Source organism: Dendrobium catenatum, unplaced genomic scaffold, assembly GCF_001605985.2.
Source record: "Dendrobium catenatum unplaced genomic scaffold, ASM160598v2 fragScaff_scaffold_264, whole genome shotgun sequence".
Taxonomy (NCBI): Eukaryota; Viridiplantae; Streptophyta; class Magnoliopsida; order Asparagales; family Orchidaceae; genus Dendrobium; species Dendrobium catenatum.
The window spans coordinates 875,521-891,656 of NW_021318726.1; the positions used below are offsets into that span (position 1 = coordinate 875,521).

The 16,136-nt window shown below is 31.3% G+C and overlaps 1 protein-coding gene across 1 annotated transcript; it reads right to left on the reverse strand.

Annotated features, from left to right (window-relative positions):
• Positions 1-7,355: 7,355 nt before the first annotated feature.
• On the reverse strand, positions 7,356-13,378 carry LOC110104681 (immune-associated nucleotide-binding protein 7-like). The gene is made up of 2 exons (XM_028693360.1): positions 13,152-13,378; positions 7,356-7,508 (listed from the first exon to the last, which is right to left on the reverse strand). The coding sequence occupies exons 1-2, from the start codon at positions 13,375-13,377 to the stop codon at positions 7,483-7,485; spliced, it is 252 nt and encodes an 83-aa protein (XP_028549193.1). The 5' UTR covers position 13,378; the 3' UTR covers positions 7,356-7,482.
• Between the last annotated feature and the right edge of the window lie 2,758 nt (positions 13,379-16,136).

The window sequence follows — 16,136 nt, forward strand, 5'->3', positions numbered from 1 at the left end:
GGCACCACTTCTAGCTCTAGGATTAGGGTCGATGCTTTATTTTCTTTTTTTCTATTTCTATGATGTGAAGTGATTATGTGTTGCACGAGTACTGATTAATTACCCTTGTTTGTTATGATTGCTGTGATGTCTTGTTTTATTACTGTACTTTTATCTCTGTGATGTAATTTGTGCATTATACTACCCATGGGCTAGGGCTGCTTTTATACTAATACAGTCTTATGTAGGTGGTCATGCTCATTCAGCTCTAATAGAGGGGACAATAATCATTAAGCTTATAAATTGAAATTATTTTCTTCAAGCGCTCCAAAAATTGCTAAAGCCCCCTCCCTTAAATTAAAAGAGCATGGTCAAGTGTGTTTATCTTTCTACATATATATAAACTGCTTGGGATTTTATAACTGCTTGGGATTTTTATTAGGAATCATCATGCAGGAGTCCGGTTTTAGGATTTTATTTTCAAATGTAATATAATTTGTTATTATTGAGTTGTTAAAGTCTCTAAAAGTTTGGCATTTCAAACACTCGGTACATAAAGAGAATAAGACAGACCCCTTCTCGGGGAATTTCTTAGTTACTTGGGTACCCTTATGGAGGATGATCCATAGAAGGACCTGAAGGAGACAATCCGGACAAGGATGATCCACTAGAAGATGAAGACTTAAAGAAAAAATGTCTATCATTTATTAGGATTAGAATCCATGTTGTTGTTGGTGGAGCCTGTTCACCTCTACTTTTTTGCAGACCATGGGCTATACTTATACGGCACATACCGTGGACTTTACTTTATTGTGTTTTTGTGGATTTATATTGATGTGTTTATTTTGTGTGTGCATTAGAACTTACAAGCATTTCCTAGGTTTCTTTATTGCATGTGTTTGGTCTGATTTTTGTTAGGCTCTTTAAGGACTAAAATATTTTTCTACTCGAAATCAAATCTTAAAATTTTAGGAATTAAATAATATAGAAATCTAATGACCTAGGGAATAGCCAGAATCATCCGTGGTCGCATGCATATTATTGTATCTCTCTCTCTCTCTCTCTTTCTAATAAGACACCTCTCTGCCTACGGGTAGAGTGCGGATAATCTGCCCTATGAGGATGAAGTGTCGGACCTGAGGAGGCCCAGACTTTTCTAAAAATTATTTTTATATAAGTATATTTTTTAAAATCTTATACATATCTAATTTGGAGACTTTAACCAACATGCATTGCATTAGAAATTAGCTAAATGAAAATTTAATTGCATTAGCTATAGGAGCATTCACCCTACATAAGTCCAGGGCTAATTAGGAAACTCTCTAGATGTTGGCCCTACTTCCAAAACATTTAACCTACCTACCTATCTTTCATAAAGACTAGATTGCATTGATTTTATGCTCCTCAGTGGTTAGCTGGCATCCCTTTTCAGGCAGGGTATAAGCCCAGATGCATTAGTTAGGACATGGGTATTAGTGTTGGGTATAACACTAAACCCACCTTAGATCTAGGATTGGAGGCTACTACACTAGGTGTCTCGTAGTGTGCATAAATAGTTAGTAAGTCCTTTTCTCTTCAAGGACTATAAATCCTGCTTATTAGTGTCACATAGATGATGTCGCTTCTATCTTTCCTCTCTGTATGTTTTGAGTGCATGATTTCTTTTCTCCACTTTCTGCTCAATGTCTTAGTCCCTTTGGATGCTGAAATGAACCATGCATGTTGACTACGCCCCTTAAGCCTGTCTTTCCTTTTAAGTAGGGTTTTCTAGTCTCCTTTTTGTGTGACAATCCTCTTATTCTGAAAGAATAATATTGGATCCTTAATCGTGAGTATTCTCAGGCCCTAGGCTCGAGATGTAATTAACCACGGGGGCTTATACCTGTGGAAAATGGAACTCCACCATCAAATAAACCACACTCGAGCTGATGTATCGGGTGGGGGAAATCCGTTGTTTTGATCAGGTCGTATATATTACTACCCCTTGGGGTGTGTTAGCGAGAGCCCTATCCTTAATGGTTATTTATATGTACGATCTAATCTACGCTTCTATTGGCCCGTTTACGATGAGCCCAAAAGCCTGCGATCATTTATATCCCTCGGGGTGGTGCAATCGTATACCTTTCATATTCTGTAGATGCAGCGGTGTCCTTTCGGAGGTCCATAAAGTGAGGCTTGTTTTCCTGACTTTTTTTAGTTTTTATTAATTATGCTTATGTGAATGCATTAAATATTTTTAATATATTAATGATAATCTATTCCATGCACTAAGATGAAAAGTATAATTGCTATAAGAAATGTATATAAACTTCAAAACACATGAAGTTATTTTTCCACAAGGTAAACAAAACCAAACAATTTATATATTCAAGTTGGGATAGAATATATAATATTCTAAAATCAAAGATTTAAAAATGTTTATGCATTATTAGAACATAATGAATATTTGTAAATCGATAAAGTGATGGGTGTTACGTGGAGTGTCTATAATATTAACAATACGTCCAACATTAAGAATAATTCTTTGTAGCTTAGAAGAACAAGTTACTCTCAAAAGGCCAAACTTAGTAATGAAGGATTCCCTTCCAAGAATGTTATTAAGATTGAGATAAAAATTATGAAAGTATTTGCGGTCAAATGACTTTGAGAAACTCATTTTTTAATACATTTTGTGATTTATCATTTATTAATTCTAGAATAATGATAATAAAAGTGTAAAACAAAGTCTTTAAATTTAATTTATTTTATATTACTATTATAAATGATTATGATCTCACACTAAGGAGCATTGGTGATATGCTCAATTGTTATGTGCGAGAGATAGATTAATAAAGAGATATTTTGATCATCTAAGTTTATGAACAATCATACATGAATACAATAAATGAAGTAAAAAAAATGATAAGATCTCAATATATAATATAGAAATAGGACTATTGTTAGAAATAATAAAATTGAATTTCTCCCTTGCCACTTCAGCAGTTTTACAAATGTTTTTCCAAAAAATCGATGCATTAGACGAAGCAGGTTTCCAAGGAGAGGAATATCTAGCTAGCAACCACTTAGCAAGAGGGGAATATGAATTGTAACATCTCAAAATAATGCCACAGTTGTAAGCAAAATTTAAAGCTTGTAATGAACCAATACCCAAAAGAATACGGTTTACAGGAATTATTCCAAGATATAAGGAGAATTCTTCTACTTTTAGTATCCCCATGATATAAAAATTTAAAACATAACTTTCCTATAGACTTGCAAATAGACTTAGGTATGATCATGCTTCTAATTCAATAAGCCATAGTGTTTATAATGGTATTTTAATGTATTGTAGCCTACCAGCAAAGGAAAGAACCCTAGCCTTCCAACCAGATAATAACACAGTGATTTTCTCCATCAGAGGAGCAAAATCAGAAAGCTTTGTCCGACCCATGGATAAAGGAATGCCCAAGTAGTAAACTTAGTAGAGACATTATGAATTTGCAGCTTATTAGAAATGTCATTAGAACAAGAAACATTTGGTGAAATTATAATAGAACTTTTATGTAAGTTCAGCTGCAACCCAGTAAGGTTAGAAAACAATTAAGGGTTCTCATAAGCTTAACACAATTATTAGTATCTTCCTTCCCAAATACCAAAAGATCGTCAGCATATGTAAGGTGAGACAGTTGAAAGTTATTAATTTTGAAACCCTCAAAACCATTAGAGTCGGAGTTAGAATTTAATAGGCAAGATAGAGCATCCATAACAATGCAAAATAGATAGGGACTAAGAGGACAACCTTGTATTAGTTCGGTTGAAGAGGTAAAAAACCTTCCAGTTTCCATCCAGGCATATTGAGAAATGAATATCTTTGATACATGCTTTGATCCAGTTAATAAAAATAGTAGGGAAACCTTTATCAGTCATTCTAGAAAAACAAAAATTCCTGGATACTGTATCGAATGCTTTCCTGATATCATATTTAGCACAAAAAAGGTCCAGCTAATATTGCTTTTTGAAGAGATTGATGATTCCTTAGCCAAAATGGGATTGTCAGTAGCAACCCTATAGGGAATAAAAGCTGCTTGATTAATCTCTATGATATTAGGCATAATAATTTTCAAACGAGTAGCCAAGATTCTAGCAATAATTTTGTGAAAAATATTGCAGAGAACAATAGGCCGAAAGTCTTGTATATTTTTAGCATGAGATTTCTTTGGAACAAGTGCAATGGCAGTAGCCTTAGCACTGGTAGGTAAATAGCATTTACTGAAAAAAGATTTAATGGCCTTGCAAACTAAAGGACCGGTAATACTCCATTTTTTTTGTAAAAAATGAAATTAAACCCATCAGGATCAGATGCCGAGTTGGAGCAATCAGAATTAATAGCTAAATGAATTTCCTCATTAGTGACAGGCTTCACTAATGAATTAATAACAGCTTCAGGGATTATTTTGCCTTTAGGAATAATGCTAGTATCATTTAACTTAGGAGGTACATAATTATAAAGTTTTTTGAAATGTTGAATGATACCATGAATATTGTTATTCTCTCGATCAAAGGTATGTTGAGTAGCAACATTAAGAGAGCTACCATTAAAAGCTTTTATATTCCTAATTTTGGAATACATAAACTTCAAATCCTCCTCGCCACATTTTAACATTTTAATTTTCAATCTTTGAATAATCCAAGAAGCATGAAGAGAGTTGTAATAATTAATATCCGCATTGATCTTCTTAAGTTCTCCACATATATCTCTGTTAAGAGGATCATTATCAATCATCCTTTGACACCTATCTTGTATTGCAGCTAAGGAAGCACATTTGTTAGCAATTAGATTGGAAGTACTCCAATTTCTTACTTTTATCTCTCTTTTTAATAGCTTCAACTTCTTATAAAGGCTAACAATAGGATTTCCTAGATCAGGAGTTTGAAAAATATTCAATAAAATGCTCTAGAAATTTGAAATATGGCTCCAATAATTTTTATACATAAACCGCTTCTGAGATTTGTTATGCGAAACAACTCTGAGAATAAGTGGGGTTTGATCTGAGACAAGACTGCTCAACACATTATAGTGGGAGTTTGGATAATGATTAATCAAAGCCTCATTAACTAAAACCCTATCCAGTTTTAGATGAATTGGATTGTCTTGTCTTTGATTGAACCATGTATGAAAGTTGTTAGAAGAAGGAAGTTCAAACAGATTAATGTCAAAAATAAAGGAGTTAAACAAATTTAGCCTATCAACAGCTAGAATATTCCCACCTTTTTTCTCAGACTGAAATCTACAAGTATTAAAGTCACCAATCACCACCCATGGCAGAGCACCGTGAGGATTAACAGCTCCCAAATCAGCCCAAAGCTTAATTCTCTCTTCAAATGTATTAGAAGCATAAACAACAGAAAGAATCATAAGAGTATGAGACCCCATCATCAAATGACCATAAATCATTTGGGAGGAACAAAAAATAGGATTAAAAGAAACTTTATCTGAGTTCCATTTTATCCAAATACGCCCAGGAGAAGCCATCTCAAAATTATTATAACTAAGTTCATTCTCGAAAACCTTGTGTGTAGAGCAAAACCAAGGATCTATGAGATTAGAAGAAAGGATACGATTTTCAAGAATACAAATTAAGTCGAGCCTATGCGCATGAACCAAATTTCTACAACAAAATATTTTATCAGGGTTATTGAAACCCCTGATATTTCAAGCTGCCAAAGAAGGACAATTCATAGGGAACTAGGATTTTTTATAAGGGCTTAATGCCTTATTCTTACAATTATGAAAAGATAGACTTACCATATTTGTTTTATCATTTAAATTATAATTTTTAGGAATTCCAATTAAGCTTATTTTGCCTTAGATTCATTTAGGTTTTGTTCGGTAGAGCTTTTGATCATAGCTTTTCATTGCTTTCACGATTTTTTTGTGCTAGAAAGCTGTTATAGAAAGTAATAAAAAAAATTGTACCAAATGAAACTTTAATTTTGATCATATAACATATTATTTCAATAATAAATACAATAAAAATAGAGAGAAGATCTTATATTTAATTTCTTTTTTTTTTTGCCAAATAGAGTTTTGAGTGCTTTCAAATTTAAGAATTACACTTAATTTCGAGTAAATTCAAATCAAATTTATGAATTGTATTAGTCATGACAAGTAATGATTTATACATTAAAGAGCGATGTACAAAGAAAAAGATATTATCATGATGAAAAGCAACTTGCATTATAAATTTTTGCCGTCTAATTATGTCTATCTTGATAATGACAGTAATAGAAACAAAGCAACAATAATGATAAATGACAAATAGTTTGTAGAAAGCTTGCAAATGAAACTATTTAATAGAAAAGTGCAATGTTTTTCTTCCCTAAAAAACTATATAGATATTTCATAATCAAGATACCACATTTCATAGAAAAAAACACATTTTGCATTTAGCGTTACGCTTCTTGGACTCCTCAATTTTCTTCCTATACTCATTGATTTCCTCTTTGAGCTTCCGAATCGTCTCATCTTGCAGTGATAATCGGCTAAGCCTTTCAACCTCCCGCTGAGCAGCTCGCACTTCAGCTTCCAGCTGAGCAACTCGCTCTTCAGCTTCCAATTGAGCAGCTCGTTCTTTAGCCTGCATGTAACCAAAAATAAAGTCATTGTGTTAGGGCATAGATTGAATTGAGAAGAAGATCAATATAACAGATGAATTATTTACATGGGTTTATTAAGTTTCTAATTAAATGTTTGTTTAATTTAGTTTGTGATAATTTAAATATGATTTAAAATAGTCCCTCTGTTGAATTATTTTTGATCATATATGAGGAGCCAAGATACTATTTTAGATCAAATTTGAGTAGTCCAATGACTAATTTGAACTTATATATATATATATATATATATATATGAACACAAAATACAAAAGAGTTTTATTCAAGTTTAATCAACTGATGACTACTACATAAATCAACCTTATGGTTTCTACACCATTATTACCTTCTCTTCCTAACCCATCTCACATAGCCACTGGGTAACTCCTAATCGCAACAGTCAAGACCTCTACAAGACAATCTCCTTCCACATGTACATGGATAGCCCTACAACTATTAGTAAAGCATAGAAAAAAGAATGAATAGTTTACAACTACTTTCACATCACTTTATCTTTTATACCTTTCATGTGTAAGTTTATATTGTATACATAGGTTATTGCTACTTTAAATCCCTCCCATTCATAACATGTCTCTTGTCAAGTTATCTTTAAACTTTTGGTGTCAAAGTAAAGCTCCTTCCAAATGAAAGTGATACCCAACATGAAATATCAAACATTTACATCTACCACAGCTGCTAATTATAAAGGATGAACCAAGGAGAAGACATACCTTGAGTTCTGCAAAAATCTTATATGAGTATGATTTTCCACCATTGTCCACAACAACAGACTCAACAAGAGAGAGTAGCTCATTTACTTGTTCCTCTCTCTTGATCATATCATTGGTGGTATTATCAAAAACGATTACTCTATTCTTGCATAGTTGAATGATGTTCTGCAAGAAAATTATTGATGATGGAAAATAAATGTACCAGATGAAAGAGATAAAAATAAGTTTGAAGATTTAAGTTGACCATATTCATTTAACTAGTTCAACTTTTGAATAACAAGATTTATTGTAAACTATAGATAAGTATATTTCTAATAACAAAATAAACTAAGATAATGAACATGAAGGGTGAGTAACAAAATCTTCACATGATATAAACAAATTTAGTGATGAAATATCTAAAATCACTTAGCTTGCATCAAAATTCAACTTTTGAACTGCAAAGTTAATCATAAACAATAATAAAGGCATATTTCTAACCGCATTTAGTTTATGAAAATGTGCTTGTAACCAATGGAAAATTATGTTTCTTTAATGTGAATGGACTAATGAAGAGGCAAGGTACACTACAATTTGGAAATGTGGCTTGGGTCAATATATCTGATCATCATATTTAACTTTAACTACTTCAATTTTAAAAAGTGTTGCGCAAGCTAAATATACTAAAAGATAGGAATAGTTTGTGTGAACAATTGGAAATAAGAGTCATTAATTTGAATAGGTAACAATTGTTGCATGTATTAGTAAACAAAATACAAGTACATAATTAGTTTAAAAATAGAAAAAAAAAATCAAAGTAGCCTCTAACTATTTATGAGAGCCATTTTAATCCCATACTATCTAATGTATCAATTTTAGTTCCTTGATTACTCCAATTTGATATAAAATTAACCCTCAACTCCACGAATTGGATGCATAAATAATCCAACAGATATAACTTTAAATCACATTTGAGTAGTAAGAGGCTAAATTGAACATATTTATAATATGGGACTATATTGCCCCAAATTCAAAAACTATTTATATTTGTATTGCTTATTTTAAGAACTTGTTGCATTATGCTCATATACAACAACTTCTTTGTCACTTTAAGGTTCCAACGTGTTACATTACCATAAAGTAATGGCTTCGAAGACAATGGGTTAGAGTATGTTGCATAAATAATTAAGTAATGTATTGCTATTTTATGTAGCTTACCTTTGCTATTATAAATTGATAGATTAATATAACATATCACAATTATAGTGCACTTTTTGATTTTACACTTAACAAAGATTTTTGCCCTCAAGAAAGTCTACATACAACATGCTGAAGATGGCAATTAATATTATCAAGAAAAAATAAAAAATAAAAACCATCAAACATTTTGCAATCAATATTATCAAAAGAAAGATACAAACCCTTAAAGGTTCTGGAGAAAGGCTAATAAAGTCCTTTAAGCTTTTATGTTCAGATTCCAGGATGTCCCCATTAGTGAAAACTAAAATCATGTAGTCAACAATCTTATCCCCAAAAAGTGATTTCATACACTCAATGGCAGCCTCCTCTTCTATTGAAAAAGAAGATCTAAGGGAGAATACCATGAGTACTGCATGAATACCATCCTTGGCTAAATTAATGCCTTCGATTATCCCTTCACTTATTAGCTCAAAACTAAAAAAAGAACTGAACCCTACAAGAAAATCCATTGTCAAAATAAAGTTATTAACATACTACCCATATTATAATCCATACAAACAAAGAAAGGAATTTAAAATTTTTTTATAATATATTTCATAGGTTAGAATCATTAGCAAAAAAAGCAGTTAAATTGCTAAATACGGTGCTAATTGGCAAGTCAATGCATAACTTCAAATTACAATTTATGTAAATAGGCACAAGAAACATACAATCCTATTGAAATATACTTCATCCTCTAAATTTTATCCATCTTAAATAATGGTAGAGGGAAACCTATCAAGCTTGAACTAGATGTAAAAGGGACTGAGACCAAGCATAAGCCAGTCTCATAAGAGAAAAATCAAATATAAACCTACAAATTTTCATTTGCAATAGAATTTAATTAATTAAAAATTTCACTTCAATGCTTCTATGTGGAACATAATGGAGAAAAAAATAGTGTATGATATAATATATGGGAAAGCTTAACAAATGCAAGTTGTCTCCATAATATGTCAATTGCATTCTAAAATCTTAAATGACCACAACCTTATGATTGAAAGGTAAAACATGAGAAAAATACAAAGAAATATATCTCAACCTCTAAATAACCTTAGGTTAAGTCTACAATAGACAAAACTTAAGTAAAGCCCAAAATCATTGTAGGTTGAAAATGATTTTCAATTCCAACGAAGTTTGGGTTGATGGATCACTATAACATGACACTATGTCCTACACAATCAACTAAAGCAATTCAATGATCGAGGTAGGAGATGATTAAGAGCTTAAACCAATTTAATGGAGATTAAAGAGTGGAAGTTTATAGGAAAGATAGAGAGACAAAAGTAGCTTGGGAAAGCCCTTGACTTTGCCCAGTTGAGGGGGTATACATAATCATTTGGAAAAAGTGCATTTGGTATCTTGGTAGGGTGTATAGTGGATATAGAAGACTCTCGTCACCTTCGAGATATATTCTAGATAAAAATACTCCTCAATTGAGTGTATTCTGGCTATTCGATTGATAGAAGGATGAATAACTAAGACTATTAATATTAAAATGCATGTTAGACCATCATGCCCCTAATAATGATGCATGGATTGATGGACAATTTGAAATTAATAGGTTTTTGGATATCTAAACTAGATTATTGGATTAATATCATTGATTTAAATTGGATGATCAAATTAATGCTAATTGGACAAATTGCATCAAAGATAATTAAAGGTTGGCACAACCCTTGATATCATCAAATGGTGAATGAGCTAAAAGGACCATCAGCAAGTTAAACCCTTATTATATGAATGCAGTGGAACACGAACATTGACATCCTTGATTGACTAGTTAGAATAATAGAAATCTATTTTTAGAGTCATATCAGTTTTCCTCTTATATCTCGATTCTTTTGCAAAATTTCAAAAAATATGTTTTCTATCAAAAATATCATTGAACCACCAATTACATCTTTATTTCAAGGTAGGATGAACTTCTTTAACTAAAAAAATACTTCCAAGGTGAAATGCTAGGGATGAAATTTATGCATTTTTTCAAAATTGTTACTCAAAATATAACAAACACACATTGTTCTTTTCTATGCTTGGGTGAATTTTAAGCTACTAAAACAAAATCCTTGCTAAATTTGATGATTTTGAAACACAAAATAAATTAATAATAAAGCAATATCATTATTTTTTATCAACCCATGGAAAAACTTAATAACCATCTTAAAAGCTTTGGTTGCTCTTCAGATGAACCAAAGTTGATTTGTGGATTAAAGATGTATTATGCATGAGATTGAACCAAAAACTACAAGCTCAATCATCATAAATAACTTAAGCAACCTTTTTTTGGGGCTTTCTTCAAGTGCACAAGACCCAAGAGAGCATTTTGGATGACCCAAAACTCAAGCATATGAGGCCCATGCATTTTTTCATGGGCTTTGTGCAGCCATAAGGGATAGTATAAACATTTCTATCATGCAGTACTATGAGTGTGCCTCTTACAAGCAATTTCTTTACTAAGCATCACCTTGGAGAGGAGAAATTTTTTCATAGGCTGTTGAGTTTTTATTGACTCATAAGAGATAGTTGTGAATTACATTCTCTATGTAAGGCCTATTAATAAGGAAATTCTCATCATTTTATTGAGCTATTTTTCTACTTCAGGTGAAATGCTAGGGATGAATTTAGACTTTGAGCATTTGGCAATTATCCCCTACATATGGTATTTATTTAATTTGAAAGGGGCTAGAATTGAACTTGGTTGCAAAGATTTCAACCAGAACTCCCTCTACATGAATATATATCATGCAAGGTTCTACCAAGCTTGTTTGTTAAGTTTTAATTCAAGACCCAAGCTGCATGCTCTCTGTTCATTGCAAGGAAGAAGTGGTGATCTCCATCTATCAAATATTAAAATTTCAATAAACCACCTGGAGGCATTGTTTATTCAACAAGATGGCAATGGTGAGCTTAAGTGGTATCATTTTCCTTTTGTGTTGAGTAGTTTTCATATGTCCTATAAACTTGTGTGGGCCCTACATATTCGCTGGAGTTGGGTAGGCTCTATGCCAATTTAGTTGGGTGAAAAGATGCAGAGTATTCTTCATCCAAGTATTAAAAAAGATATTATTTAAAGTTTAAAAACTCAATGAAAAGTCAAATCCAAAATTTAAATATTTTTAATGATTAAAAAATACATCCAAATTATACTTCAAATTTTGTATTAGTTTTGCATACAATTTTCAAATATAATTGAGTGAATGAACATATTTTTTGGGAAAATTTTAGGGTGATAAAATTGAATTGTAACATGTATTTTTTGTTAGCTATTGGTCAAATTTTGCAATATACAACCCATGATCTAGCTCTATTGCATCTGTCTTCAACTATCAAAGATGACCATGGATACTTAAACATTTGGGCTTGCATGCACACCATGCAATCTATCCTGCAATAATTAGCTAAAAAACCTTATTTCAATTATTCCTAAAATATTGAATAAACATATTAGAGCATCTAATCACATGTTTATTATCATAACAAAAAACATATTGAATAAAGATAGTGAGACAAGAAGGGATAATTAGCTAATGATTGAGGAGAAAGGAAGGAGATGAGAGGATATTAACAATTCAATTTTTCTCAATAAAACCCTAAGACAACCTTATGTATAAGGTCTTTAATTCATACTACAAATAAGTTATCGTACAAATGCAAGTTCGAATATGTCTCCATTGCACATTCAACTAATATAAAAAACATAATAAAACACAAATAAAATAAATAGACGTATAGCTAAAAAATGGCTAAAATTCATTCAAATGATAAGCTCCATCATTTCACTCGAGTCAAGAGAAAGTCTTCTTCAAACAATTGGAATGTGATGGCTTTATGGTCATGGAAGCAATACCAGATCATATACCTCTTGAGGTACACATAAAAGTAGATAGGTTTTGAAATCCGACATAAGTGACCAACAACCATGAAAAACTAATTGAACCATTAATGACTAATCAAACTATATATAATATGAAGGCTTCCAAGCTAGGCATCGACTTATATCATAAATCAAATCTGCAATGTAGGCTAGTATTAAATGTGTTGATAAAGCAAAATGTTCACCACTACAACCAGTAAAGAGTTGTGACTCATTTCAATTCCTTTTGGTTGTCATGCTTAATTAACACAGACATATATATAAGTTCTATAACATCCTCCTAGCAAATTCTATCAAAAAAATTTATAATAAATGTTGCTTCATATTTTTTGCATTTTTTGTAGTATGTATATTTTAGAGTTCGCAATAACTACAACTAATAAATTTTTATCCTCTAACAAGTGAGGCTTACCTTCCTCACATTTTTTTTAATTTTCTTTAATTATGCTTATGTGAATGCATTAAATATTTTTAGTCTATTCATGATAATGTTATCCCACGCTATAAACTGAAAGGTACAATTGTGTAAAAAGAGTAGATCAATTTCAAAGAACATGAAAGCATATTTCGACATGTTAAATAAAACCAAACAATTTATGTATTCAAGTTATGATACAAAAACATATAATATTCTAAAATCAAAGATTTAAAAATGTATATGCATTATTTGAATTTAATGAATATTCAAAGATTAATAAAGTGATGAGCATTACCTGGAGTGTCTATAACATTAATAATACGGCCATCCTTTCGGATAATTCTTTCTATATCACAACAACAAGGTACTCTCGAACGGTAAAGCTTAGTTTCGAAGACTTCGCTTCCAAGAATGTTATTTCCAGTTGCACTCTTGCCTTGACCAACCTTCCCAACAATGACAATATTAATAGTATTTCTTGCGATATTCGATTTCCAATCGTTAATTGGATTGGCCTCCATTGTGTGCTACTAAACAAATTGAAAAAAAGACTTGTAAATTAATCAAAAGCTAAAAAGTTGAGGCTACAATCTTACATACTGAATGAATAAGCATACTTAATGAGATATCATTAGTTTTGTAAAATTTGAGACATTCAAGCAAGTTTAGATTTGGTTCTTGGTTAGAGAATATGTTGAATTGGGTTCAAGCTATAGAGATGACTCCATTAAAATGAATATGGGTGTACAAATTCTATCTACATTATATTGAGGCAAACAAGAAACCACTCAATTTCTCATTTAGTTGCTTGCAAATAAAAAAAATGATTTAGAACAAAATAATTTTCTTTTCTTTTATTATGATTATGCATGTAAAAATAAAATGATAACATTTTAGGGGGTTCTGAGAAGGATTTGTCATGCTAAAAATTAATGTTATTATCTAAGTGTCTAACTAATGAATCTTGCAGAAATAAGGATTTGCCTAGTTTCGGTGGCTTGAGTTACTTAGTTGGTAAAGCCTCGAGAATGGAGATGGGACAACTTGATGCTTATAATCACGAAGAAGATGTACAAAGCAAGTCTTTCGGAATGCCCAACTTTTACTACGAGAGGAGAGACAAACATGCAAATCTATGCTATTTTTATAGGCTTGAGCTTCCTTCCATGTCAAATTGTGGCCTTTTATTTTAATTAATTTTAATTATTCAAATCAAATCCTAACTTTCCATTTCAATTATTATATTTATAATTATTTTATTAATGTCAAATATACACTATTAATTACTAAATTATTGTTATAATGCATTCATTAATTGTCATATATTTATAATAAAGATTTGAGTTTTCTTCCATATTAAATCGTGGCCTTCCATTTCAATTAATTTTAATTATTCAAATCAAATCACAAGCTTTCATTTCAATTATTATAGTTATAATTATTTTATTAATGTCAAATATACTATGTTAATTACCTAATTATTATAATAATGAATTCATTAATTGTCATCCATATCAAATCAAGACGTTCCATTTTAATTAATTTTAATTATTCAAATAAAATTGCAATCATTCATTTCAATTATTATAATATAATTATAGTTATTCTATTAATGTGAAATATATTTTATTCATTAATAAATTAATGTATATTAATTTCTAAATTGCTGTAATAATGTATTTTTTAATTAATTTCCATATCCCATCTCCGGCATCTTTTTACGCTCAACTCGCCGGTTCTTCCCTCTTTGGCATCTTCAGAATCTTGTATAAAAAATACGCAACAAATAAGCAGTAAATACGCAGCATCCGAACGCTTTCGGATTACGTACAGAATAATCTCTCTTCAGACCTCTTAGCCTCGTAAGATCTCTTTTAGCATCCATAACGTTAGGGTTTCTCATTGCTCAACTCGCCGGCTGTTCAACTTCTAAATTTTCTTCTTCCCATCTGCACTCGGATTCTCATCTCCGTCACTTCGCATTCGAATTCTTCAACGACAGTAACCTCTTTCTTCCCCTTTCATCTCTGCTTTTCTTTTCTGCCTTTAACTATCAAAAGGTGAAATGACCAACTCACCCAAATACACAACCATGATTCGTTCAAATTTTGGCATTCCCGTCCGTGTCATTATCATTCTCACTTCTCAAACCATTCGTATACCAGTATACCTAACATTCACTGTATACCTAATATTGAAAATGCCTTTATGCATCTTCTTTAATTGAAATATTTACTTATCTGAATTTGAATCTATATTGAATGATATTTTATTTTGATTTTTATCGCATTTGAATTAAATGATTGTATTTGAATATCCACTTGAATATATGCATCGGATCATAAAATGCATGTAAGATACATAAGGCTGATCCTGATTGGATTTCTTGGAACATAATTGGTGGAAGAATTTAGATAGGGAAAATGCCTCTATCCTTAATAATCAGTTTATTAAATTCTTTGTTGCAAAAATAATTTATGGGGTGATTGATAAAGGATACAATGTGACAAAAAACATCGCCGTGGAAATAATTGTTGTAGTGACAATATGTTGTCTGCTACATAATGTCATTACTGAGGTTCTTAATATTAATGGTGCTGGTTCTTGCATTTGATTTATTGTTTTCGTAGTAGATGAAGCCTTTCAAGCACATTCATGGCCTGTGAAAATTCTGAAATGGCATAATAGGTCTGGTTGAAGTGTGTAAAGTATAAATGTAGTTGCTACAAAAAATAGGCCTCACAATTCACATGCATGCCCTTGCTCAAATTGATTGTTGATTAAATTAGGAAACAAGTTATCTATTGCACTTCTCCGATCCGTATCATACGCAAAATCACATGCTTTTTATTTTAGAGCAGGATTGTGTTTTTCTTATGTAAATTTTCCTTTATACTATTTCTCGAGGCATAAAAAAGTTTTGATTGATTGATGTATATATCTTATCCCATTTTCTTGTTCGCTCCTCTCTTTCACTCCATCTTTTTTTTTTTTCTAATTTTGATTGATATGTTGGTGACAGTCTTTCATTCATGCTTGCCTTTTGCTTGAATGCAAATGTTTTTGTTACACTACTTTTTTGTAAGAAGGTGGTGCTTGGTGCAATTGTTAGGCGTTTAGAGCAATTTTTGTGCCATTACCAAATCCATCTTTATCATGAATAGTTGGTTTTAAGCTGTTTCTAGAAAACATTTAAAGATCGTCTACTTTCTATACATTTTTTGTTATCTTAACACAAAAAAATTACTTCCACAATGAATCTACCTAGCATGAAACCAAA

Excerpts from the sequence above, each read along its gene's own strand:
- LOC110104681 (XM_028693360.1), bottom strand. The coding sequence starts at position 13,377 with ATGGAGGCCAATCCAATTAACGATTGGAAATCGAATATCGCAAGAAAT. Across the intron at positions 7,509-13,151 it reads TAATGTTATAGACACTCCAG|AACATCATTCAACTATGCAA; the intron begins GTAATGCTCATC and ends ATTTTCTTGCAG.